Below are 27,840 nucleotides of genomic sequence, written 5' to 3' on the forward strand. Positions count from 1 at the left end.
CTAGTAGGGGGTGAAGCGGCTGTACCCTCCTCGGCAGAGGCTAGCCTGCAACATCAAAGATGAAAAACAGCCAATCAGTACCATCTTTTGGCATCGGGAGGAAAAATCAAAAAGAAAAAAAAATAAGGAAAAAAAAAAAAGAAAGAAAGAAATAGCTAAATCCCAACTTCTTTCCCCCAGCAGTTATTTCTTTGGGAAGAATGGGCTTCAGGTTGTCATGGCAACCTGGGGGGGAGGGGCTAGTTCCTCTGTGGTGGTGATCTTGGGGCTGGGAGGGATGGTCCTCTCTTGCAGACTTTTATTCTGTCTCTGTGCCACTTCTTGGGGCTTCTCCTGAGCCCACTGTGCCCTCTGGTGGAGGGTATCTAAATGTGAGCTCTTCTTGTCTGCAGGGTAAGTCAGGACAATCCTGACAGGGTTCCTAGGCTGAGTAGCTCTGGAGCCACTGGAGGGACACACCTGCTGGTCACAGCTCCTGCCCTGTATCCGAACCCCCCAGGGCTTCCTAGGTTCCTTTCTGTGTCCTGCCAGAGAGGTTTCTGTGGTGTCTTTCACCCCCAGCCCCAGGTTTTGCAGGAGACGGGAAGAAAAAGTTGGAGAAAGCTTCCATGGTGTTAAAAATTAAATGGGAAACAAGCGTGCCCAGGGAGCCAGCAGTGGCCTTTGGCTAGCAGCTGTCTGCAGGCTGAGGTCTGCAGGCAGTCTGGGCCTTCAGGGCCCAGTCCCTGGCCTCTTCCTGGATGGCTGTGGCACCATCCTAGCTAGAGCCGCTATAGGCCTGCTCAGGATGTTTGGGCCTTAAAAAAAAAAAATCAACAAAGACAAAAATTCCAAGGGAATAATCAAAACCAAAGGAAGTAAAAAAAAAAAAAAAAAATTCATGTTGCCTTTCAGCCTTCTCTCTTTCCTGACTGCCCCCCAAATGTTTTCATCTTTGATGCTGGATGCCAAGCTGAAAACATACAATATCCCTGGGGGGAGGTGTGGGCGGCACAGGAAGTGGGTGTTCACTGGACACAGACTGTGGGCACAGAGGGGCTGGGCTGTGTTGACGTCTGGGCACACACACACATACACACATACACGCACACACAGACACACCAACCCACTGACTCTCCCACCTTGCTGGGGACCATATCCTCAGCATCCCAGGGTAGGCTGGGAAGAGGGTTTGGTAAGAGAGTTGCTGTACTTTAATCTCCTACCAAGTGAGGGTGGAACCTCGAGGGATTAACCTCAGGCACTTCACCGGGAGGCCAGGCCTCTGGAGCCCCTGCAGGGAGGAAAGGCTGTGGCTGATTTCCTTTGCTCTCCTGATACTGGGAACGGGGGAACCTGGACAGGACGGTGGCCATTATATGCTTCCCAGAGGTGTGGTCATAATGGAGGATTGGTCTCTCCCAATAGTTCTTCCCAAGTAGGCACTGGCTAGAGGTCTCAGCCTCCCCCTGTAGCCTTGCCCCGCCCACTACAGGATGGATCTCCTCCTCATTACTGGTGGCTCCTCTTACCATGGTTCCGATGCTGTAGGTTGCTGTGGGGCCGATGGTGTGATGGTAAGGATCAGCAGCTGCATACACTCTGCCATAACTAGGGAAGAGCAGGGGTGGGTGCGGGGTGGGTGCAGGAGAGGCGGCTGAAGCAGGCACCAGCTGACCAGCCTCCTTCCCACAAGACTCCTCCTTCCCCTATGAGACCCTCTCAGCTGTCTGACCTTCCGGTATAGAAGGAAGTTTCTAGAACTCAGCAGACTGCCCCTTTCGTTAGGGGCGATGTGCTCTGCTCAGTGATACAGGGAGGGGCTGGTGTCCTTAACAAGTTCATTTGACTCTGTCCCCAGCAAGACCCAATAGCTAAGATCTCGGGAAAAGGTTTGAAAGACTTGAGAGAAATGGAGGTGGGGACCAGGAACGTTATGACCCAAGAGGTGGCACTCAGTCCTGGGTGACCTTCTGGTCACTTAATCTGTGCTGTGACAAGTTCTTAGAGGACAGACCTGGGCCATGCATGCCTTGTCCGTTTTATAAGGCGGGGTAACAATACTGTGTGAAGGGCGTGGGGTGTGGGGAGCTCTAGCATCTCCTAGATCACCAGGGCACATGGACAAATGTGATAGTTTTCTGTGAAGATCTAGTATATGGCCCAAACAGAAACCCTGAAGCAACCAGGTCAAGAGTCTAAGGGAAAGAGCACTAAGGTCAGCCTCCATCGAGGACTGGCCCCTGAACAAAGCAGGCCAGCACAGACATTTCTGAGCATGTTTACAACAGCTGGGTGGAGGAAGGGCTGGGTGCTCCCAGATACATATTTGGACTGTTTCCAGAGGCCAAATGGAGGCACCTAGTTGCTTTCCTTGTAAGAGAGCTGTTAACCCCCGTCTTGAGAATCAGGTGCTGTCTGCTACCTGAGTTAGAAGGAAGGGACCAGTCGGGGCTCAAGGGTTCATGGATCTCTGAACTCAGTCTGGATTTGTTTCCCTTCCGGACCCTGCCCTCACCAGACACAGGCACGCATAGGTCCTGTGCGGTAGGTGAGGCTTCCTGTCTGTCTGGACCCACCCTCCAAAGAGCCCACCACAAGCCCCTGTGCAGCCTGCTGCTCCTGGCCTTACCTGTCACTGTAGGCTGCTGTGGCTGCGGCTGGCTGAGCATATCTGTAAGCTGCATAGCCTCCCTGCAGGGGAGGCAGGAAGGAGAGATGGCGGATGGATTTAGTGAGGCCCACTCTCATTGAAGCAGAGCCAGAGAAACTGGAGAGCACAGACCCAGCAGGGCCAGGCTCTTAGGAGGGGCTGCAGACCTCCTCAGGTCTCCTGGGCCCAACTGTGCACTCCCACCTTGGTGTAGGGTGGCTTAGGTTGTCCTAAGAACCTGGTCTGTGGGTCTGATGGGGAGGCCTGAGGACTTCACTATTCAAGATGAGGTAGGGTTGTCACTTCCTTCCTTCCTTCCTTACAACCATTTGTAATTTGTAACTTGCCCATATTAATGGGCACTGATTGTATGTCTGGCTGCATGCTGGCCCTGGCACACGCTAAGTGCCCACAGACCCACCCATAGTCCAGCCACATCTTGAATGCTGACAGTCACAGGAAACCCACCGGTGACTATGGGCAGTCTGGAATGCCGGGATGGATGAAGGAGCCCTGGAAGGGGACTGGTTCAGTCAAGGCTTTAGCCTTGGACAGTGGGTAGTTAACTACAGAGAGCTTCCCAGGGCCCAGGCGCAGCCAGGCTTGTTCTGTGGGCTTCTTGTTGAGGGTTCAGAGTCACAGAAAGGATGAGCACAGTTTCAAAGGGAGAGCGAGGCACAGAACCTCACTGAGAGAGAATGGGCACCGGGGCCTGCCTCTGGTCTCTCTCAGGGCCTCCACATCAGGCAAGAGTGTTCTCAGATGCTGATCTTACTACGATTAGGGATGGAAGAGGGCCACTTGATCTCCCTCATAGAACCCTCAGCACCTGCAACAGGATCCCACACGATTATAGGGCTCCTGGGACAACCATTACCCAGACTGAGGTGTGCCGGCATCTCTACAGATACCATGGGTCTATGTGCGCTGGCACATGGGCACCGCGTCCAAAGGGCAGACAGACTTCTCAAGGACACAAACAGAACGCTGGACTTGCCCTTTCCCTCCCCAGGGCTACACTTACATAAATCTCAGCACCATAAAATCCATCCTGATACACGACCCTGGAAGCAAACGGACAAGAGAGTGGTGGGAACGCTGGAGAGGTGGGGTAGGCCGGCTCCGGTGTCTGCTGAGGAGGGAGGGGGCACGGTGCCAGCCCCGCCCACGGGACTGGCATTTTAACAAGCGTTTGCTCCAGTGCCCTGTTTGGTATAACAATAGAGTAACACCCTTGCTGGTCAGCTCCTTTTTCCCAGAACCCAGGGGCCCATCAGCCCGTTCCTGCCACCCTCCCTTCCCCCACAGGCAGCCGTCCCCTTCAGCAGTAGAGGGCAGGACCCCGGGGAAGAGACCAAAGAGAGCTCCCAGAAGGCACTTGCTGGACCCAAGGGCACACGCCCCATTTAACATTCAGATGACGTGCTGATGGCCCGCAGAGGCCAGCGGGCCCTGGAGGTGTCCCCCATGCTGGGGTACTGATGATGCAGGGAGTTGCAGCAGGGTTCTGAGGTCCCCACCATCTGTCCTGCCCCACGGTCCTGAAAGGGCTGCCTCCCACGCCCCCTGGCTTTCTTTCAGCCTCCCCTTCCAGGTACTCACGCTCCATAAGTTGGAATGGGGGGCGGAGGTGGTGCAGCTCGAAACGTATTATACACAGCACGGCCCCGGCCCCGCAGGTGTGCACCCCGATAGGCGACGGCGGTACCCGTGGTGGGGTAGGGGAAACTGGTCACTGCAGAAAGGGGCACAAGAGCGTGGGAGAGAGAAGTGAAGAGATGGTCCAGGCTTACAGCCCGCTTGCCCTACCCCCACCCCACCCACCCAGTCCTCCCTGCCATTACCTGCATAGAATTCAGGCCCGTAGACTGTTCCTACCACAGGGTTTAGCTTCCAGCCTAGAACAAAAAGAACACAACCATTGGCTTCCCACATACATTCCCACCTTTTCTTATGCCTGGGACCCCCCCGCCCCCAAAGGCAGTGGGAATGGCAAATGGTAGGACCCCACCGGGGAATGGGCAGAAATGACGGGCCATTGGCCTGGGTCCCTGTCCCCATCTATAGCCACCAGCAACCCCACTCTGGTGTTCTTAGGTTCCCCCTGCACTGTGACTTCCCCTAGCTTGCTCCTGGGCATCCTTGTCCTGGGGTGTCAGAAACTTGGGGTACAATAGAAAGGGAGGTACAACTTGAAAACAACTGGATGCTGGGGCAAAGGATTCACTGCTGAGGGTTCTTTACCTTCTGCCCCAAGTCTCCCTGCTGTCCTGAGGTTCCTGGGGCTCCCTTCCCTTAGTAAGGGCCCCACCCTCTACGCTCTCATCCCAAGTCTTTCAGTAGGGTTGCTGGGGAAGATGGGAGGAGGCCCATTGGGTTGAAGAGAATAGTGACAGGGTCAGCAAGATGGCTCAGTGAGTAAAGGGGCTTGCCACTAAATTTGGTGACCGGAGTTCAAGTCCCTGGACCTACATGGTGGAAGGAGAAAAGCAATTCTTGCAAGTTGTTCCCTAATCTCCCCACACATACTATGATATACTTACACACACGCACGCGCGAGTGCGCACACACACACAAACACACACACACACACACACACACACACACACACACACACGAAGAATAATGGTGGTTGATAGGTCTTGTGTACCATAAATACCATAGTTACTCCTGAGGGTCTCATCATGCACCAGGGCAGGTGTTACAATCTCCCTGTTTTACACTCAGAGACAGACTGGCAGTGTGTGTGTGTGTGTGTGTGTGTGTGTGTGTGTGTGTGTGTGTGTGTGATTGGCTTCACTCTGGGACCCTAGCTGGACTCTGCACCCCTGCCTGTCCCTTCTTGCAGGTGGGCAGTCCTCTTCCCAAATGGGCTTCCGGAGCAAAGGCCGGATCCCTGGAGCCTCCAGAGGTAGAAGGCCGCTGGATTCCAGTGGGTAACATAGAGGTCAGATGGTTGCTGGGGAAGGAATGAGCCCACCCTCCTCACTCACTCTGGTCTCCTCACTGGCATGCATGCTGAAGAGGGCAGAGAGGACCCGAGTCACTGGGCAGTCAGCGAGAGAGTAGCAACGGACCGTAGCTGACTACACACGGAAGCTCTACAGGAGGGTGGGTGACAGGTGACATCTACCCTGTGCCGCCCTCAGGCCACTAGCATCCCACTTCTAAACTGGAATCTTCCACATAGCTAAGGTTAGCAGAGAAGAAATCTGGGGGCATCTACCCTAAGATTTCATCTTCCGGAATGAGTCATCATGAAGCAAAGCCTTGGGGCTGGTCTGGTCCCACCTTCCCTAGGGAAGAGGAGAGTCGGGGGCTGCATCCTGGGGACCTGGGCACCTTGACCTGTCCGATCTGGTTGTCTGAGAATGTCTACTTGCCCGTGGGTTCTGCGCCAGCTGAACCCCACAGCTTAACTGAAGCAGCCTGGGGTCCCACCTGGAAGGCTGTTTGTGTCTACTGTAGGTAGGACACCTCGTGAGGCTGCTTCCTATGGTGGGGACCCCAAGCCCCCGATAATGAACTTCAGAGTACTCAGTGTTAGCATTCAGCCCACAGTTACCTGGCAACAGCCAGGTAAGCCTGACGCTCTATAAAGGGGCTGCTTGCCTTCGCTTCGCTCTCTTGCCCTCTTCCCCTCATCCCACTCCCTTCCACCCTCTCTCCACGTGCTCACGGCTGGTCTCTTCCCCCTACTCTTCTCTCTCCGTGTCTCTACTACCCTCTTAACTTCCCTCCCCATGCCCCGAATAAACTATTCTATACTATCCATCATGTGGCTGGTCCCTCAGGGGGAAGGGATGCCCCAACATGGGTCCACCGGGGACACTCCCTCCCCCCCCCCACACCTCACCAACCCCTCCATAGAACATATCTCCGCTCTCTTTATCCTTTTATAAATACATCACTCAGAGTTAAAGCCCTCACGAGCTGATGCCCCATCTGGCCATGCCACTGTGAGCCCAGGGCTGTCCCTCTGAAGCCCAGGGATTTTTGCTTGGCAAACAGAGGCGCTGAAGCAAGCACAAGTCTCCTACAGGAGGATGAGCAGAGCTTCCTGCCTCTCTTACTCCTGATAGCAACCAGCATCAGTACTCCGAGGAGTCAGCCTTCAACCTGCTGTTCTTCCCAGACAGCAGTGTGACCCAAGTATCTTGAGGGAAGAGGGGAAAGGGGGCTCTAGCTATGTTGTCTGAGGACCACCCACGTCTCATGGATCCAGAGAAGCCAACAGGCCCCTTCCCTGCCAGAGCAGTCTCCTCAGCATGGGTGGCTGGCCTTGGAGACAGACTTCCTAGTGGACGTCATGACTTGGTTCAGGGTCCAGAGAGTTGTTTGAGATACCCGTGGCTCTCATGTAGCAGATGTCCACACTGGCTAGATCACTGTGTTCATTGACTCCAGGTTACAGAATCAGGAGCCTGTGACTGAGGCACACTGCACAGAATCAGGGTCAAGTTCTCAGGCCAACAGAACACCCAGCTCTTAAAGAAGAGGGCTTTACCAATCTAATGAGGGTCAAGGTGTAGGGCTGACTGGGGTTCTGTGGGTTGGGAGTATTATCCAGTCTCAGGAGGGCTTCCCCCATAGTGACCACTCCTCTGTCACACCACCCACACATCCCACATCCTGTCCGCCTCAAGCCTACCCTCTGACCTCCTGCGCTAGTCATTAGCTAGCAGAAGTTAGCCATGACACACTAGGGACTCTGGTAAATCCAGGACACCTTCAAGTTCTCAGAATTTTGAGAACCAAGTCCTTGCAAAAATGGGGAGAGGAAGTTGGCACTCAGTTCTAAACTGGAACTGTGCAGAGTCCCCCTCTGTGCCAGTTAGCACTCCCCCCAAGAATACCCATCCTTCTGTGCTAGTTAGCGCCCCCCCAAACTTGACCTCAAGTGAGAAAATGACCCATCACATTAGCCTGTGGGCAAGCCTCTGGGCCATTTTCTTGATCAATATTTGATGTGGAAGGGTCCAGCTCACTGTGAGTGGTGCACTCCAGGCAGGAGGTGGTCCTGGATGGTATAAGAAGGCAGGCTGAGCAGGCCAGTAAGCAGCATCCTCCATGGGCTCTGCTTTAGTTCCTGCCTCCAGGATCCTGCGTGAATGTCTGCCTTGACTTCCTGCAGTGACAGACTGTGATCGGCCAAATAACCCTTTCTCAAGTTGCTCTTGGCCACAGATATTTACCATAGCAACAGAAATACACCATATCACCTGATCTCTGTCTGACCATGCACCAGCTCTGCCTTCTGTCCTGCCTCATATTTCTGGTACTAGAGACTCACCCAGCTTTGCCCACCTCTAAGGTCAGGGGCGGCTGTGATGTGGTCCCTCCTCCATCCATGCAGTGGTGGGTCGTTGTGTTGTCTACGGATGGTATAACCCTCCCACTACAGAAACTGCTCCCTCAGGGAAGACTTGCTCTCACTTGGCAGAGCAGACCCTCACTACAGTCTCTAGAAGTCACCATGGAGACGGCCATCAGCATTAGCAGACTCAAAGAAAAGGCTGCCTGCAGCCAGCAGGTGTGCATACCCAGCCATATAGTTCATTCACGGTTTAGGCCAGCTGGGAACCTCATGGCGTAGCTGACCCTTTGAAGGCTGAAAGGACATGCTCTTTCTCACTGTCAGCATCTCACGCAACACTGACACTCGTGACCCCAGCCCCGAGTGTCCCCAGCCCTGAGTAACCCCAGCCCGGAGATGCCCTTACAGATGGTACTTGTCATTACTCAGCTCTAAGCATCGGATCCATGGTCTCAAGAAGCCCAGGCTGGCCTTGAACTATGACCCTCTCTCTTTACTTTGCAGGGGCTGGGCTTATAGGTGTGTACCACCACCAGCCACCAGTTTATGTGAAGTGGGGGGCTGGAGCGCAGGGCTCCGTGCATGCCAGGCAAACGCTTCCTCATCCCCCAATTTTCCTCTTTTCGGATGAGAAGATTGGGATTCAGAGGTGTCTGGAAGTTTGGCTGAGGTCCCTGGCCCCTCCTCGCCTGTCCTGTGTATGTGTATTGGGAATGAGGACATCACAGCAGACCACAGAGCCCTCTATCCTCTCTCGTGTCCCAGGAACTTAACTGCTGCACTTGTTCCTGACTATATGGCAGATGAGAGCTATGGACATTTGGAAAAGCTCGGGGGCTCTGACTGGTGTGACTGGAGACACCAGCTATTATGTGGCTGGGGAGGGTGACCCCAGGCGTCTAACAGGACAAAAGTGGGAAAGCTGGGATACCAGGCAGGGACAATGGTTGAGTATCCAGGAAGGCTCACCTCAGCTTCCCCAGGATTCTGCCCCGGCCCCTAAAGCATGCTGGGAAAGGGTTCTCACCATTGGCGTACGGGTTCCCAGGCTTCTTATTGGTCATCACCCGGGCTGTGGCATTATTGACCTGTTCAGAGACAGAGAGGAAGGGTGAGCACGTCAGACTCATAGTAGGCCCTCAGCCACCCTGGCTTTACCCTTGGGGTGTGGCCTTTGGGAAGGAAGGCCACCGAATCCTAAGCTGATTCTAGAAGGGTCCAGGACCCTTGCCCAAAGTGGTGCTTTTCATGAAGCAGTTCCAGTCAGGAGAGCCCAACACTGCGGGTAAACTGAGGCCCTCTGAGATAGCCCCAGGCGGGCAGCAGGCCAGGTTCTAGAACATCCTCTTCCAGGTAATTGCCCTCCTAAGTGTGTACCGGATTGCTATCCCACCACGGTTTTCCCAGGGCAGGATCTCTGACCACTCTGCAGGATGGAATTTAAGGATGGGGTCATGAGGGAAACATGAGAAAGATAGACCCAGGGACTGGGTCCTGTGTTCCAGATATGTAAGGCCTGTCCAGGGTGGGGGGGGGCAATGACACAGAAGACAGAGGTGGCCCACATGGAAGCGGGGAGGAGGAAGTAGACCAGGCAGTGCCTGAGGAAGAGGTCTGGGCCACATGCCTCCTCTATACTGTGTGAGCATGTGTGAGCCCAGAGGCCTGGGTAGTGGGTGGGGTCAGGGATCTCAGAACCCCTCAGCTCCTACAGTTCTAGGACCCTTTTTAATTGTTGTCCCTTAGGCTTCAGGTATACTGGGGTGGGGTGGGGGGGCTCAGCTCTGGACCTCAAGGCCACACTGAAGAATCAGCGAGGAGGAAATGGGCAGAAGTGGGGTATCTGGGTGATCCTCTCAGCTCTGCTCACTGCTAGCTTCACTTCAGCTTTGAGATTCCACAAGGCTGCAGCTCAGGCTGCCCGAAGAGAGGACCCTCTTTGCCTGGGACAGGCAGGGCTGCCTACAGCCCCGGAGACCACCTGGGGTCCCTCGTGTGTGTGTGTGTGTGTGTGTGTGTGTGTGTGTGTGTGTGTGTGTGTGTGTGTGTAGGGATGGGACTCTTCCATGGGGGGAAAGGAGGTCAGAGGCGGAGCCCTCAGAGGGAGCCTCAAGCAGACAGGTGCTAAGTTCAGCCAAAAGAGATGGTGGGAGGTTGTCCTCTGGGGCAGCTCCTCCTCCAATCACAGGCCTCTGTTGGGCTCTTTGTAGGGTGGGCAGCAGCCACCAGGCTGGAGGGGGGCCCAGGGATGGGGCATGCTGTCCAGGACCTCCCTGCCCTGCTACGCCGCACACTTATCTGAGCACCTCAATTTTCCGTCCCTCTACGATCGTCCCATTCAGCTTCTCCCGGGCTCGGTCAGCATCTGAGCTAGTTTCAAAAGTTACAAACCCAAAACCCTGTGAGCAGAGAGGAGGACAGACAGGAGAAGACAGGATGAGAAAAGGGAAGGCAAGGTGGGGGAGGGGCAGAGGGAGGGAGAGAGAGGGGGCAAGTGAGTGAAGGACAGCTCTCAGTGTCAGAAGTCTGTCGTGGAGATCGTACTGGGGGGCTGGGGTGGCCCCAGGCAAGGGCAGCTGGTAGCCCAGCCTGAGACCAGCCCGCACTCACCATGTGGGACACCTCCCAGGAAGACGGGCCAAAGAGATGTTAACCTGGCCAGGGGCCGTGCCTGCTACTGTAACCCCACCTTGGGGTGAGAGGCTGAGGCTGGGCTCCATGGGGGAACAGTCCTCCCCATTTTGCTCTGGGAGCCCAGGGTGTGTGTGTGTCTTCCTGGAGAGGGGAGCAGAGCTTATCTTTGCTGGGTGCCCTCCTGACCTACAGATTCTGCAGCCCCTCCCACAAACCTCCTGGCTCTAAGGGTGAGTGGGCTTGGGGGCTCTGGGATGCAAGCAGGAGGTCCTGGCAGCTCAAAAGAGGAGAAGCAGCCTGGTAGCAACAACAGACAGCTGGGGGCGGGGCAGAAGAGCAGGGAGTACAAGCACCCGTGTGGCTCAGGGGTCCTCGGGCGGGCGGGCGAGCGAGCGGGCGCGAAGCTCTCCAGGAAGGAAACGCACATTTCACACGTTAGCCTGGCGGGACCTACAGCCGGCGCGCTGTAATGGTGGCGGCCTCTGTGCGGCACCCACCTTGGAGCCCCGCTCGTTAAAAATGATCTCCACGTCTAAAATTTTCCCGAATTGCTGCAGAGACAGAGAGAGGAGGGGTGGAAGACAGGAGAAAGGGGTTATGACAGCGTAGCCTTACCCATTTCACTCCCAAGACGCCACTGGGCTCAGGTAAATAGGACCCCAGGGACGCCCTCCCCCCTCTCTTCCTCTGGAGGTCTTCGCCTTTCTTAAGGAGCATGCGTCATAACACCGGGATCCTCTTGGGCCTTGGCCTTGGCCTTGGGATGGAATGCCCAAGGCATTAGAGCTATGCGGACAGACAGGCCTTTTCCAGAATAGGTGTGTGTGTGTGTGGGGGGGGGGGGGGGCTGAGCTATCCCAGGAAACGGCAGGAGAGATGACAGATCAGGACCCTAGATTGGGAGGGACCTTCAAACCCCTCTGACGTGGGGAGGAGAGTGGAAGCTGGCAAGCAGAAGGAAGACATTGGAGTGAAGGGACCGGAAGAGTAGGGGTAGAACTAGGTGGGCGGAGCCGGGGGCGGGGGAGGTGGATGGATCCTGATAGCTGGCTCCCTGTACGTTTACCCTCAGTACGTTTCACCCCCCCCCCCCCCCCCGTGCTGTGGAAAAGGCATATGTGTTGGTTCCCAGGCTTCCCGCTAGCACGGGATACCCTGCCAGCCAGAATACATTGCTCTGGCTCCGGCCAATCTCTTCCAGCCCTCCAGCTACAGTCTCCATGGTCAGTCTTATCTCCCTCCCTCAGTGGTAAGCAAAACCATGAACCTGTGACCCCTGTCTCCAAACAATACCAGCAAGGTCCTCCTGGGCCAGCAACTTACACATTCCTGAGACGGGGCAAGAGGGCCTGGAGGGCCAGGTAGCTATAGGGCCCTCATCTGCCAGCTTCTGAGGGGAGGGGAAGCCTTTACCTCGTTCTAGAAGCAGGACCCTTGGGCTCTGTTAGGACCCTTTGAGCTAAGAGCAGGGTGAGAGCTAAGCCAGTGATTACCACAGTGTCAGCCGCTTAACTTAAGGCTCCCCGGGCTCAGAGAGGCGGAGAGTCCTCCAGTGAAACCCACCCCAAGCCTGGGGGTGCAATTCTAGGGTCACACAAGCTTCTCAGAGTCACCCTCCATATCCCAGCTTGTGTGAGAAAGACTGAACAGAGGGTTGGTGCTGAACTCGGGGTCTGGATGGCCTGGTGTGGCAGAGGGAGATAGTGCTAGGCGGAGAGAGGGGGTGGAGCAAGGAGGGGGACAGAGAGAAGCAGAGGCAGGTTACACGGTTCGGTAGCCAGAGGAGGAGCTCAGGGAGCTGTACCATATCCCCCCACCCCAGCCTTCTTCTCCATGGCAACCCCACCTCCCGTGGACACCAGAACTTGACTTGGTGCTCAGGTCCGGAGCAAGCCGACAGGGCAGCCTGGTGTGGGGTTGCCCTGACCAGGCCCATCCGTGCAAAATCCAGGGTAACACCCAGAGCACCTGGGAAGGGAGCCGCTGACTGTTTTCAACCAGTTGTATTTGCAAGGTGCCCCTCCTGTGGGGAGCCAGGAAATCAGCCTGGAAGAGGGGAGTCTTGTCAGACGAGGCTGAGGCTGTAGGGCCAGGAGGCTGGGCTGTCCCTCCAGGTACCTTCTGCTGGGAAACAGTGATCTGCCTCCAGGTAGGCTGCAGGGCTCTGGGGGGACTCTGTGGCCCCCTGGGAACAGGGGCAGGGGAGTAGTGTCAAACCCCTACTCTCAGCTTGGGTACCCCATTTGTGCTCGGCTAAGGAATCACATCTGGAAGTCCCCTGAGGAGACTCTGCATTGACGGGGTGGGGTGCGCACACTCACCCCGAACATTTGCCGCAGGTCGGGGTCCCTGAACCGGAAGGGGATGTTGGAGACATGGAGTCGTTTGGGCTGCTGCTTCTCCGTGGGGTCGGAAGGGTGGAGCTGCTGGCTGTCGGTCTCTGCTGCTTCCTCTGCCTGCGGAGGAAAGGGGACAGGTTGTGAGGTGCTCCTGCAGAATGCGGGTCCACCCATCCCCTGCACACCTTCCCTCCACCACAGCTTTTCCCACCCTGGGCCAGCGATCCCCAATAAACGCTGGGTACAAAATTCTCAAGGTTCGTAGGGCAACTGGAGGCCCCACCTTCAAGCCTTTACTGTCCTGATGAACCACATCTCTCCCACCGGACCAGGTTAAGTTGTCCTTTGCCAGGTCTGCTGTGAGCACAAAATTCTCTACTGAGTTTCACCCTCAGTGGCCTCTTAGCCTAAAACTGCTGTTGCTCTCAGAGAAGTTCTGGGAGTGGGGGCCTTCTGGTGTCCGGATGGGGTTGGTTTCACGAATGGCTCCCTGGGTACATGTCTGCCATGTATTGCCAAGGCTCCTTCCTACAGTGGTCATTCTGTGCCACTCAGAACCCCTGGGGGGGTGCCTTAAATATTAGGGTGAGTCTCACATATTCTGTTCTCATTTAGACTAGTTGTCCTCACTCGCTGGCAGGCAGCTTGATAGGACTCAGTTCAAGCCCACCACCCTGTAGTTCGTGTTGGAGGGCTGGGAGCCCAGAGGCAGTACGCTCAATGTCCTCGGCGAGGTTTGCCTCCAGCCTGGCTCGCCCTCAGCTGCATCCCCAGCGGCAAAGGCAAACTGAGCAGCACTTCTCTGTTCTGCGTGGCGAGTGGGTATCCACACCAAGATGGTGAAGTCCATCTTCTCGGATGCCCAGGCCTGAGGCCTCCGTGTTCACAGTCAGCTCGCACCACCAGCTTGTCTAGCGCTCCACTCATCCCTAAAGCTTTTAGTGTCCGGGACAAGAGCTCTGAGGTGGCGCACACAGGGGTGGTGGATGCCTCAGCTCCCACCCTGGAGTTCTTCTCACTGCTGCTCCAGGTCTTCCAGAGGGACTGAGTTCCACGGCATGGCAGCACCAGGCCAGGGACACACCCTCTAGTGGCTGTCTTCCAATCCCAATGTCCCATGGCCCCGCAGGTTTTAGGGATCAGCCCCCAAGTACATCCACTGATCTCGGAGTCTTCCTGGGGGCAGAGGTGGAGGCATCATGGAGTGGCACAGAGGTCAGAGGTCAGCGTCGGTGGTTGTGGTTTCCATGGTGGCCTAAGGAGCAGAGAGGCAGCTGCAGGGCAGTTGATGGGACAGACACAGCGGTCCTTCCTACCGGTTTCCGGGAAACACAGGTGTTCTTTGGCTATTTCAGTCGGTGCTTTTCCAGGACTGGTGACAGGTATGGGTGTCTTGGAGGCAGGATATTCAGGAAGGTGTGCCCAAGGCTAATGTGCCTGGGTCTCTGCTGTGGCTGAAAAAAAGGCAGAGCCCAAATGGACAGTCTCTGCCAGACCACACCGTGGCTAAGTAGCACGAGTGAGCCTCTAGGCTTGGCTTCAGTTGGAGCAGCTCTCTGGCCTTCCATTTGAGTCCCTTACATTCTAGTGCTCATCCAAGAGGCCTTTGACCTGCCTTCTGGTGGTAAGTACCCTAGGTGACCAGAACAGAAAGGTCTGGTGATGGTTCCCAGAGACTGGGTGGCAGGTGCTGTGGGGTTGGGAGACATGCAGAGCTATAGAGTTCACACCCAGATGTCCTCTAGAGGCAGGTTAATGCATGACGCAGTTGTGAACATGGGACCCTTTCCTCTCTCCGACTCATGCGGACAACCCGACGGTCTGTGTCAGTAGATCAGACACCTGTGCCTGAACAAATATGATAGATGTGTGTGTCTTCTGAGCCCCGTGAGTGGAGTTGTAAGGATGACCTGGCCTCCCTCCGTGCTTGTGAGAGGCAGAGGGTGGCCAGAAGCCTCAGGCTTGTTAAGCCATTGTTTAATAACACTGCCCAGAGCCCTATGATGTGGTAGCTGGACTTGGGCTGGAAGACACAGCTGGTAGTGGGCAGGAGTGGTCTGTTTGCACCCGAACCACCCCAGTGGGGAAACGGGACAGCAGGGTGTCTTTGCAGGAGCTGACTGGCTCTCTGGGGACACGCTGGAGCACCCGGAGGACCTCTGTCGCCCAGATCCACGACTCTCCTCTTTGCTCTCAGTATTATTGCAGAGAAGTGACAGCTAGACTCCGAAGGGACGGCTGTGCCCCTGGACAAAGGCAAAACATCCCAAGCAGCCTGCGATTATTGAGGCCCACAGCAGGTGTAGATCCCTCCTTCCCTGTGGGAATCCACATAGCAGGCAGCTGCAGGTGTCTCTCTACTAATTAAGTCATCTTTCTCTTGGATTGGAGGAATCCAGTCCGGCCAGGGACTGTAATGTTGGCTTCTGACCAGCAGAGGGAAGCAATGAGCACCGCCAAGGTGGCCACTCTAGCACAGGAATTCCTAAGACAACTGGCGGGGGTGGGGGGGAACTATTGAAGTTGGGGTGTCAGAGCTTCTTTGTTTCCCCCACACTATTCAGCAATGTACAGCAGCAAGTAAATGGGCTCAGAACCTATAGAACTGTAAGATGCACCGAGAAATTTTATTTGGATACCTACGGCCCTGGCTATCACAAACCCTTCACTCTCCCACCTCTGTACATTTAAGGCTGCGTGCCAGCTCTTGGGGACTAAGGTGACGTGAGAATTCCGACTCCCTGTGCCCGGGTCTGCCAAGCCCTGCACAGAGGAGTGGTAAGTCACCTGGATAGGACGGGCAGGGAGGTTTTAGGGGGACCGTGGGTAGCAGAAGGCCTCGGCTACCCCGTTACCGGTTAAGAGGCAAGCTTGGCGGATGTGGCATGAGCTACACCGGCTGTTGGGATTTCACTCGCAGCCTCTGTGCCTCCTGCTCCCTGGAGTACACAGTGAAGTCACTCTTGTGGACAAAGCAGTGGGCTTACGGGGAGGGGCTCTCCGCCCGTGGTCCCAAGGGGTCTTTTCTTTGAGTGTCTTTCAGAGTGCCAGCTCAGTGCTTCCATTGGAGGTTGAGCGGTACACACGCCTCGGCCGGCTGCCACACACCAGCTGACTTACTGCACTGACCCTTTCCCCATAAGTTGGTGGTGAGCCATCACACTGAGGAGTGGCCATGGCGAATTCAAGGGTGATGCCTTCAGCCTCCTCTCTTTCCTTCTCATGAGCACTTTTATCTACCTTTGGGAGCCAAGGAGCAAGGGACCCAAGGCTTTAGTTACTGATGGAATAAAGAAGCCACTTTATGTCTCTCCGCCCACGACACCTCCTGTCTGCCCCTCCTTGGCGCTTCCAAGTGTGTAGACATTGTAAGATATTTGAACACGTTGTTAACCCCAAGATTAAGAACTAGAAAATCCTTGTTGTGGTGTGGCTCAGCCCTCCCACACACCTTTAACCGGAGAGCTCAATAAAGTCAATCCTAGGGCTGGAGAGTTGGCTCAATGGTTAAGAGCACTGACTGCTCTTTCAGAGGTCCTGAGTTCAAATCCCAGTGACCACATGGTGGCTCCCAACCATCTGTAATGAGATCTGATGCCCTCTTTTGGGCAATAAAACAAATCTTAAAAAAAAAAAATAAAACAAACACACACACAACAAACACACACACACAACACACACACACACACACACACACACACACACACACACACACACACACACACACAAGACAACCCTAGATCAAGAAGAGGTGGAGAAAGCAGCCAGACAATAGGACATTGAGTTGAAGGTATTTGAGACTGTGTGGAGAAGAAGGGCTTTTTCCTTCTGGGACATCGGTGGAGTAGGGAGGTCTGCTGGTTGCTTGCTCTGCCTCTTGACCCGGGGTTGACTTTATTGAGCTTTTGGATGAAAGGTGCATGCTAGGACTGAGCCACACCATGACAAGGTTGTTCCAGTTCAGTCTTGGGGTTCACAGTGGGTTCAGATACCCTGCAATGCATCAGTCTCTCTAAGAGCTTCCTTCTGTGTGAGGACTGGGTGTGAGCCCTCTGGGCTTCCAGTGCTGGTGATCACGTGACCTTGAGTGAAGGAAGGACTGCTTGAGGGTGTGCCTCTTTGTGTGCAGAGCTTTCTAGCCCTATTGGTGATGACACCTTGTATTGCCTTTAGCAGGTGGCCCTGGATGGTAAGAGATATGAGACTCTGAATCCATGTATATGAACTCCCAGCTCTCCAGACTTCCTGCCAGGATCACAGATAGGGGTGGCTCTTTCAGAAGGGACCTCCAGATTGTGGGGGTACAGAATAGAGGTCCCCTCTGTGATGATGAGGAGTGTTCCCAGGAATAACCAGTCATTGAGGTTGGCTAAGGACAAACAGCTGGTATCTGCCTGAGGACCCTGGAGGCCGACGCTTCTGGAAGTAACAGATGGTCAGTGGACTGGGTCCCTTAGGGTCCGATATCTCTCTATTGCTTAATTTTTTTGGGCATTGTGTTTGAGTAGCAGGTTGTCAGAAAGAGTCATGAGCTGTGAGGAACAGAGATGCCTCCATTCTGAGTTGGGGAAACCTGCTGGATATGGCAGGTTCAGGTCACATGGAGACCCTGTCCCCAAACAAATAAAACCCTTCTGAGCTAAGGCCCAGGACATATGTCTCTAAAGAATAGGAGACAAGAGGATGCCTGGCAGGTGTGCCAACTACTGGACCACCTGCTCCCTCCTGTGCATCATAGCGCAAAGATAAAGCAAACCTCCTGTCTTGGGGGCAGGATCAGCGTTTTAGAGCTGACTTAGTGGTTGCTATCAGTGAGATGTGACTGTGGATCAGGGCTGCTCATCAGCAAGAAGAAATCTCTCAGGGGAGAGGGGCCCCTATGGTGTCTGTGTCTATGAGGTACATAGGACGTGGGGAAGAGGGAAGGAAGACACCAGGTCACTTGTTCTGGGAAGTCAAGGGCGGTTCTGAGCCGGGTGGGAGAAATTGGCTTAGATTAGAGCTCTGAGCATAATTAGCTGCTGTCCTGGTATCCCTGGTATAGTCTCAGGCTGCTTAGGGAAAGGCCCAGAGAAGGCCAGAAGTGAGTGGAAAGAGTCCTCTGTCAACATAGGCTGATGACATCTGACCAGGCCAACAGGGGCTGGCTTTGCTGTGGGTTAGGCAGTTCCTCTGAGAGTCAGCTCCTCCCGGGGCCAAGCAGCTCCTGGAATCTTAGAACTGGGCACACCTGTCCTCACTGAGCGTCTTCCAAGGTGGAGAGCTCTGTTTGCACAGGTGATCCCACGTCAGAGATCACGGCTGATGTTCTGGGGAGGGGCAGCCCTCAGTGTCCTGAATGTTCTCTCTCGAGTGGTCTAGCACCTTCTACCTCCTCAGGTTAGACTAGCACATCTGTCTTCACGGTGAAATAAACATGGTTAGAAAATCTGATACCTTTGACTCAAACACTCCAATCAGAGAGCAGGACGGTCTGGGCTGTGTGTTTCTCAGGGCTCTGATAGTCCCTCACATAGCCAGGTCCCTCCGGAGATATTTGGGTACCAAGCCTCAAAACCCGGCTTTCTCCAGGGTGCTCCCAGACAGTCCTCATGAAGCCCTCAGCTTCCTGACATCTTTGCTTTGGACTAGTGGAACCCAAAGGACAGGGCTGGTCACACACCCTCTGTGCTGCAGAGCCACTTTGGTACCTGGCACTTGGCCTGTGTTGTGCAGGACTGAGGAGTTGACTCAGATACTGGTAGTTGTATCTGTCTAGTAGCCCCAAGGTGGCCAGAGGCTTCGGTGCTGGTTTCTGCTGTTTGGTTACAAAGCTACCTGCCCTCACCTTATGCCATCTGCAATAGTAATTTGCTTTTGACCAGGCCCCATGGCTCACGAGATAATTCCCCAACTCCCCACCACCATTTGTTCATAGACGTTTGGTCAGATGGGGCTTGTCTGCTAAAGTCTATCAGCGAAGACCTGGGCCACATAGCTATGACTCATGCAGGGTCTATCTGGGGTCACCTCTGGGATCACCTCTGTCTATCCTGAGCATGTAGAGACCGTGGACTTGGTGACTTAGAGTCAGACTTCCAATTCTATAATCCAGAGGTTGGCGTTGACAGCCTGCGGCCCACAGCGGAAAGAATCCTGGTGACTGGGGTGGGGGTGGGGTCAGAAGTCCTGCATTGGAGCTAGGGTTTTGCTCACTTCTCAGAATGTAGTGTTTGTGTAGGGAGGGTGAACACTGGCTGGACACGGAATAAGGTCAGGCACAGCCCCAGCCCAGGTACAAGTGGGCAGACTGTCCACAGAGGGTTCAGGGGATGGTAGAAGATGCCTTGCCCATGCAGAGGACAGTATTTGGGTTTATACAGCATCCATGGAGCTAGGCTTGATGTGGGGGCAAAGCTAAGGGAGCACAGCTGGAGGGCCTCTGGGGAGATGCCAGGGTGGTGCCACTCTGCCTGGGGAGAGCAGAGCGAGCTGGCCTCCTGCCCAGGCTCTGCCAGCCAGCGGCCGGCTGTTGGGCTGGAGCCAGCCGGGATGGGTGGATGAACCCAAAGCCCCAGAGCAATGGATGGGAAGGCCCACAGGGAATGTAATGGGAAGAGCCAGAGAAGAGGCCAGAGCCGGTGTGGCAGCTACCAGGGCCCGGAAGGGGGGTTGCAGGACAGCCTGGGAGTGGGGTGGTACAGGACAGAGCCCACCCAAGCGGCTGGCTCTGTTTTCCACTCCTTTCTCCGTGAAGAAATCTGAGAAGTGCTGTGCTCAGCACTTTTACCCCCGAGCTGCATTACAACCACGTAATTGAAGCTATCTGATTGGAGGGCAGCCAAGCAGGTAGATTACAAGTGATTAGAAATGATAGGAGGGCTTGCAACCCGAGACAGCTCCACAGGGTGGCCAGCCACCCACCACCCACGGCCCACCCTTGCTTTCTCCCGAGACCCTAGGCAGCCCAATCTCTGGCTCTTACATTCTCTTAGCGGGAGATCAGCAGCCATTGCTATACTCCCAGACAGGTTGAGTGAGGTCACTACCTAACTCTGTGGTCCCTTCATGGCACCTGCTCACAGACGGGAACCTCGGTATCAATTGAGGTGCACCTGATGTCTGGGGCTGGAAGCAGGCTCACCGGACTGAGGATCTATGCCCGACAAAAAAGCCTGACCCTGTACCTAGAGGCCTTTTCTAGAAAGTTCTACCCAGCCAGCATGTACTGGGGACCCTCTGCGCTACAGTCCTGGGCTGACCTGTGTAGGAAGGGTCTCTTACCGGCACCGTCTGGGTCCCAGCGATTGGCTGTGTGCTGGCTTCAGTGCCTGGCTGCTCAGGATGCGTCTGTGCTGGCGTGTAGAGGGTCATGCCGTGCTCTGGGGGGACGGGGGTCTGGCCGGAGTAGTCCTGTGTGGGATGTGGCGGAGGTGGAGCGTATTCAGCTGGGATTCCATTCTGAGGCGGAGGAGGGTACTGGGCAGGGGGGTAGGGCTGGGCCATTGCTTCAGGCGGAGCCGTGGCGTCCTGATTACCCTGTGGGTGGAGAAAGCAAAGTGCTGGTTAGAACCCCTCTCCCTCCAGAGCCTTCAAGGGGTGCTGTGCTTCCACTCGAGACTGTGGTTTCCACACACTGCTTTCCGTGGCATCTCCCAGGTCCTCCCTGAGGAGAGGCCCCAGCCCAGAGCTTCAGGAGGGGCCAGGATAGAGGTACCGGGAGGCCTTGGTCTGAAGTGGGGCACCCCTGGCTGTCAGGAGCGCACAACTTCAGAATTCTGTTTCCTTACCTAGATCTTTAAAACCAATGATCTATGAAGACCATCTATGAAGAACTCAGGTGAAGCTGCAGGAATCAACACAGACAGATCTTCACACCCCTCACCGGGTGTGCACCCCAACAATACACTGAAATACTGAAACCAGTGTCCCCCGGATATGGATACCCATCCATTCAAGGAGCACCCAGTTCCCCTGCCTCGGAGCCTCTTCCCCTGCCAGCCCTTCCTCCAAGGTGCTCCCAGCCTCAGTTTCTCAGAAGAATGGGTAGCCTCACAGTTCACCTTGAGGTCAGAAGCTCTCTGAGATCTCCCAGATTCCTTCCTGCCCCCTTGAAAGTCTGCTGCCCAGAGAAGTGATAAGCACCCCTTCATTGCTGACCCCTAATCCCCAGCAGGATCTCAACAGTGACTCTCCAAGAGAGTGCCTGGGTCCTCAGTGTCACCTGGGAGCCAGGTACCTGAGGATGCAGGTCTGGCTCCACCCCATGCTCTTTGGGTACTTGTGAGGATCACTCATAGGCAGAAGAGCAGCTCAGTCAGGAGCCCATCCTGCAACACCGGGTGCAGGCAGAGCCGGAGAGAGGGGACTGGCTCACTTCCCTGTCTCCTGCTGCAAACACACTGAGGCAGCCCTCTCTGGGCGGGCAGTGCCTTTGCTTTTAGTTTGTGTGGCTACAGAGTTCCATCATCTGAGAGAACAGGTAGCATCCAGCGCTAGAGCAGACCCCCCCCCCCCAGGGGACATCAGCAAGAATGAGGAAGAGGGCAGGACAGGGCCAGACCCCGCCCACCCGGGTCCCTCCAAAATGGCTGCCCCTGTGGCTTGCAGTACCAGACACATCATTTAGTAAGAACCCACTTAGATGCAGCCTCGAGGAGGCAGGGTGGTGGGGGGTGGACTTGCATGATTCCTTCCTGTTTCCTTTTATGGCTGCTCAACCTTTTTGCCAGTTGCATTCCAGACCTCTCAGTGTGGCTGTGTCCACCTCAGCCCTGGGGTAACAGGAAAGTATCACCCAGTGACATGCCCTCAAGCATGCCCTCTTTGCTATAGCTGACCACCATGTGCCTCAGTGTCCCACCCTCATTGACAAGAGAGCTCCTTCCCTCAGAGTACACACTGGGCCTTGTTCCTGGCCATATACGTCACTGGAGTTCTGTTTGCTCTCCCTGTAGCTGCCTTCCTGGCATCTCGGGCATACCAGGCCCAAACTGGGGCTGCGCTGCCTTGGGGAACAGGAACAGGCCTGCTTCACTAGGCTCCCTCTCCGGACGCTAGATCTACTGTGGTGTTGCTCAGAGGGCCTGCCTACCTCATGGACACAGCAAATGTGAGGAATCTGCCTGTGTTCACCAACCTTGTTTCCTTGATCACTAGCTGTGAGTGTCAGCCTTGCCCTTCTCCCTAAAGCCCCCAGCGCCAGCCACCCTGGAACAGATGGGCAGAGCCAATAGTCTCTGGTATCCAAGGTCTCATCCCTCTTCTCCTGTTTTCTTTTCCGTCTTCTTTGCCCACCCCTTCTCATCCCCCTTAGCGAAGCTGCCTGGCCTTTTCCTTGACTATAGAGGAGCTCAAACTCCTCTATAGTGTAAGCAAGTGCTGGAGTGGCATGCCTCTTCCTCCTCTTCCTCCTCCTCTTCCTCCCCCCTTCTCTCTCTCTCTCTCTCTCTCTCTCTCTCTCTCCATTGAGATTCCCATCCATCTCATTCTCCATAGTATCGAGGTCCAGAAGCCACGCTACCCATTGTTGCCAGACATCCTGGTGTTCAAAACAGTAAGTGGCTCATGGATGGAGATGTTGGAGGGCTGGGGAGAGGTTGGTGTGGCCTGCAGGGGTGGAGAGAACACAGCCACCCTTGGTAGCCTAGGGAGAAGAGCAGAATAGAACAGGAGGCCCAAGGGTGTGGAAGGAGAGGGGGAGGGAGGGGCCTGTCAGCGGCCTGGCAGACGCCAGGGAGATCAATTCCCCCGTAAATATTTGATGAGAAACTTCAGTAACTGATGAGGCTTCACAGCTCCTCTCCCTGCCCGTCCTGGGTGGCTTCGGCAGTGAGTCACTTCAGCTGCCAGGGGTGGGGCCCTGACCTGGGCATCTTCTTAAAGCTTCTGGGTAAAAGTGGGCTGGGTCTGAGGGGATGGAAATGTATAGCAGGGAGCTCTCACCCAGGCTCACACAGCCCCATCTATTTATTCTGCATCCCTGGCCCTGGGTACCTGCTGCAGATGCTAAGACCTTACGCTCAGGGATGACCAGAGCCACCCGGTGGCTTAGAGGTTCAGGCTGACATTATTTCATCTCCCAGGACCTCAGCTGTGTCATTGCGATCAAGGGTCCTTCCTCCTGGGAGGACAGTGGCCTGCCATCTCTACCTCAGTCTGCTTAGCTGTGAAGTAGGAAATGGTTGTCTACCACGTACTCGGGTTAGATGAGGCCACACGCGTATGTCCACATTCTCACCTGAACTCCAACCGCCTCCCATGGCTGTATGATTTGGTTTCTTCATGACACTCTGTTGGATCTGCTGCTCTAGAAATCTTTCCATCCTGGGATACATCTCCCTCCCTTCCCTTGAGAGTTAAGCTTGAACCCTAGGATTCAGCGACAGTGACCACTCTCCTGGTCCACTGTCCCCCAGCCAATACTAACACTGCCACCATGATTCCAGAATCCAACCTCTTAGGCCAACTCAGTGCTCCCTGCTTCTGTTCTATCCCCCAAGCCTTTGCCTCCTCTGGCTTGTTTTGCTCAAACATCCTGCTGTTCTGTGCCCATCCAGCTTTTGGCCCTTCCTCCTGTGGGGATGCTCTTTCCTCCAAGCCCTGGGGTACTCTCACATCCTCGGTCCTGCCGTCTTACTGAGGCCATCGTAAACTAGGGTCCCTGGCTCACCACTGGTCATTCCTGACCCACATTCTCCTCAGTCTGCAAGCCTGCAGCCGGCTGTTTATTTAGGGCCACCGTCTAGCCCTTACCCCACTGGATGTGACACGGTCTCGGGAGAACAGGCATGAGCCTGCCTGGCTCTGCTGACCCGCCGTGTCAGAGTTCTATGTGTCAGAGTCTCCAGGTGACAAAGAGGTGACAACGAGGAAAGACCAGATGTGTAAGGGGGTGAAGACAGCCAGTGTGCAGACACCCTCACTCACTGACTTAGCCTTGGGAAGGGCCCTGCAGGACAGGACGCTCTAGCTTAGGGCGGTGGCAAAGCTTGCCTTCAAGAGACTCAGGTTTTGGGTGGGCTTCACTGGGGGCCTCCACTCCCACTTTGTAGCACCAGTGCAGTCCACTACTAATGTCCCCACATGGCTGGTACCACAGCTGACACTTTCACGGGTGGATCGAAGTGCATGAGGAAAAGGCAGAGCAGGTGAGGCACAGAGCAGGGACCACATCAGAGACTTGTCACCCACATGGTTCCGAAGATTGGGTGGAAGGCCGGCAGGAGTCCATAGGTGAAGAAGGGCAGCCTGCTGTGGTGGTCCTAACTTCTTTCAGCCAGCTGGGAGCATCTTGGATAGATCCAGGTGAGCAAGTTCACCTCACTGGCCGAACACTGGCCACATCAAGGACTCCCATGGGCTGGGGGAGAGGAGAGAGGCTGTCCCAGGTCAGGCATTTATCAGCTTACTAGGATGGGCTCCCTCAGCTCACACCACAGAACACTCCAGTCTTGACCTGGAGCCCAATGTTGGGGCAAACAAATGACAAATGACACCAACCATGATGTCTACCTGGGTTTGATGTAATTTTTAATGAAAAACAATTTTTAAAAATATTATTGTGGGTGCATGAAGTGTATGTGGGTGTGCACACACACGGCATGTGTGCGGACGGGAATTAGTTCTCACACCTTTATGTGGATTCAGGGATGGAATCCAGGTCATCAGGAAATTTCAAGGGCCTTTTACTCTCTGAGCTCTCTTGTCTACCTTCCATGTTTTGAAATGGTGTGATCCCAGCACATTTATGGAAGTCCTCATTACAGGGGTTGAGATGAATCCATACCCTTGTGGGGGGTCTTTTGGTCCAGGGGTATACTGTTCCAGACAGTATGGTGAGGGTTGGGTGGTGGGGAGATTTCGAGATTTCCAGGAAGCCCGTTCCATCCCCTGGCAGGAAGGACTCAGGGTGAACTAACTTGGTGTGGGAAGGAGGCAGACGGTTGGGCTGGCGCTACAAGATGCCCGCACAGACCCTGCCCTCCTTTTCGGCCTGTGCTCTGACCAAAAGGCCGGCAGGTTCAGGTGTAACAGCTTGTCCTTTGGTTTTCAGCTGCTCAGAGTGGTAGGGCAGCTAGTCTGGGTAAGATACTTTCTCTCCTGGTTTCTTCTGGGAAGCTGTCTTGGGCCGGACCTCTCCTGGCAGCCCCTCTGAGTCACCCCCTTCCGGTTCTAGTCAATGCTTCTTCCTCTTGCTGCCAGTCCTGGGCCCCTGCACTGTCTCTTCTGTCCTTCTACTCGACCCTAGACTTACCAGGAAGTGGATGGGTTACCTGCATCCCACACCAGGGATTTGGGTCCCATCGACACAATGGGATGAGAAGGCTCCTCTTGCTTTGAGGTGGGCAGACCTTGTGGCTCACTGCTAATCCTAGAAGCCTGGGAACTCGCATTTGGATGGTTGTGCCTTTGAATGTGGATCCCAAGCACACCTCCATGGCTGAATGTAACCTTTTTGTTTTGGTCCTCAGCTGTAGACTGGGGCAGTGACTTGTCCCCCATAAGGCCAGAGTGGGGAAAGCCCTTTCACCTGCAGGCTCTGTGGCTCAGGAGCCTGTGGGGTCTGTTTGCGTTGCTGCCTCAGCATCCTCAACCTGTGTCCCTGCAGTCTGCACGTGGGGTGCCAGGTGAGGGAAGGTGCTCTGGGTGTAGGCAGACCGGGCGGACAGAAAGTTGGAGGTCTGACAGCGGCTGGAACTGCTCCCCAAACGGCCTGGCCACCTTCCCTTTACAGCCCATTGCTGGCTCTCAGACCTTTCAGGACAATTAAGATAATTGCTCTCGGACTCCTTACCCCTGGAGAGAGGGTGCTGCCTGCCCAAGGTCCAATAGCCATGCTGGGGGGGGGGGCGGGGCGAGTGGGCACTGGGCCATTTGTCCCCAGTTCTGGCAGCAGAGAGGAAGGAGGCACCGGAGAACCACAGCCTCATCACAAAACTGTTACACAGGTCAGAGTCCTGCATTACCCATGTCCCGGAGATGCACCCTACTGTGCATGTGTGCCTCTGTAAGCATGGAGTCTCATAGCCATCCGGCACCCAGTTAATCCTCATGGTGGCTTGAAGGAGTGGACGCTGGCGCCAGAGGCTACGTGGTCAGAGAGCAAGGGAGATCTCCTTCACAGCCCCTTCCGATCACACTGGCTGTGGGGACGGGGTCACATGTATCTGGAAGTCTGAGAAGAGGAGAGGCTGGGCCCTGGGTGCCATGAGAGAAACCAGCATGGCAAGATGTCAACTTTGCCCGGAAAGAGGCCGCCCCCTGATGGGTGGCTGCTCTGAACTTCCTACCCAAACCTTTGCAGAATTCAGGCTCTGAGAGGCAGGTGGGCTGCCCTTGAAGTTAATCTCCAGCAGGCAGGTGGTCTGGGTTCTGGTGTGGCGTGACCTAAGAGACGCACCACTGGATGCGTCTGTGAGGGTGTTTCCAGGGATACGTAAGACCGATCTTAGATGTGGGTGACACCTTTTCTTAGGCTGGCATCCTGAACTGAATCAAGAGAAAGTGGGCTAAGCACCAACGTTCACCCCTCTCTGCTTCCTGACTGCGGATGCCATGTGACCAACCACCTCATGTTCTTGCCTTCCCTGATCCATGGTGACAGATTGTCACCATGACAAACTGTGCCCTCAACTGGGAGTCAGAACAAACCCTTCTAGCCTTAGGTTGGTTTCTTGTCAGGAATTTTGTCAGAGTAACAGGAAAATTAACTAATACCAGTGACTTCAGCTTTCTGGTCTCCCATAGCAGGGAGGACCCTGCCCCCAACCCCCTGTCCCCAACCCCACCCAAAGGGTTGACTCATGTGGGGCTGGGCCCACTTTCTGGACCATTGTTTCTGCACCATTGCCTCTGGCAAGAGTTGAGCAAAGAGAATATTCCTTCAGCTTCCAAAGGTGACAACGGGAGACCCAGCCTTGCCGGGGTCACCACCACTGAGGATGCTTGTCACACCACTCAAAGAGCTGAAATCTTCCTAGAAACTTGTGCCAGACATCTGGGTCTATGCACAGGCCACCGATTTGTGGAGCAGAAGAATCTAGCACAGCTTTGGTCAGCCTAGCTGTTCCTTGCAGACCCAGAAGTTGAATATCGCCCCCTAGTTCCCAGGTGAAGAATTGCAGGCAAATGGAACCTGCCGGGCAGACATCTTGTCTGGATCCCGACCTAGCATCTTCAGAATGTGGTGGTGGTAGTGTCTACACTGGGCACCGTTTCTTTCCTTCTTCCAATCTGCACATGACAGAACAGTATCACTTTAGGGACATTTTTTAGCAGTTTTAGGGCAATCTGCAGAGAAGATACCTCGCAGCTATTGGCCATCAACCCCAGGGACCCCATGTCAGAGCCTGTTTCTGCTGCCACACTGCGGGCTCGACATGGCTCTGGAGAGGCCATGGGATCACAGGGCTCCAAGCAGAATCAGCAAGACGGGTCGAAATATACACAAGGAGGATGTGGTAAGCCAGGGGATTTGAGTCCTCCTGCCCCAGGGTCCCAGAAAAGGGTTCGAGCTCATCTGTCTACTTTCCCTCTCTGTTGCTGAGCATTTCAGGGCTGACATCCTTTGGAGCTAGACCAACCAGACAGGGAGCGGTGGTGTGAAGCTGCCCACCGTTCACACTCAGGTCAAGCCGGGACCTAGGAGCCTGGAGGGCAGCAGTAAATCAAGGTTTGGCCTCAGGCAGCCATCACCTGGACATGTGCTCAGCAAACATGAAGTAACTGGAGCCGCATCACCCAACTGTGGGGCTGAGCAGTAACCCCCCTTCTGGGGCGGAGGCTGGAGGAAGTGCTAGGTCCCTAACACGAGCCCTTCTTATGTGGCTCTGTGACAGCAGGGTGTTCCTGCATCTGTGCTGAGCATCCTGGTGGTGACACATGCCAGGTTCCCGGTAGGACAGATGAGCGGTAGTTTCCTGTGGATGTTAAAATGA

At 55.1% G+C, this 27,840-nt stretch overlaps 1 protein-coding gene across 2 annotated transcripts in view; it reads right to left on the bottom strand.

The window, feature by feature from the left end:
• RBFOX3 (RNA binding fox-1 homolog 3) overlaps nt 1-27,840 on the bottom strand; it is a gene marked incomplete at both ends in the record, with an annotated part of 75,579 nt that continues 47,739 nt past the window's right edge. The window contains 11 exons of one of the 2 annotated variants that reach the window (XM_080924448.1): nt 1-45; nt 1,512-1,590; nt 2,612-2,673; nt 3,657-3,696; nt 4,235-4,367; nt 4,477-4,530; nt 8,977-9,037; nt 10,256-10,348; nt 11,081-11,134; nt 12,905-13,039; nt 20,186-20,440. In XM_080924448.1, coding sequence (XP_080780574.1) covers nt 1-45; nt 1,512-1,590; nt 2,612-2,673; nt 3,657-3,696; nt 4,235-4,367; nt 4,477-4,530; nt 8,977-9,037; nt 10,256-10,348; nt 11,081-11,134; nt 12,905-13,039; nt 20,186-20,440 — 1,011 coding nt within the window. Of the gene's footprint in view, nt 46-1,511; nt 1,591-2,611; nt 2,674-3,656; nt 3,838-4,234; nt 4,368-4,476; nt 4,531-8,976; nt 9,038-10,255; nt 10,349-11,080; nt 11,135-12,904; nt 13,040-20,185; nt 20,441-27,840 lie in introns of both variants that reach the window. The other variant, XM_080924447.1, reaches the window with a different exon arrangement.

Source organism: Micromys minutus, assembly GCF_963924665.1.
Source record: "Micromys minutus genome assembly, chromosome: 10".
NCBI lineage: Eukaryota > Metazoa > Chordata > Mammalia > Rodentia > Muridae > Micromys > Micromys minutus.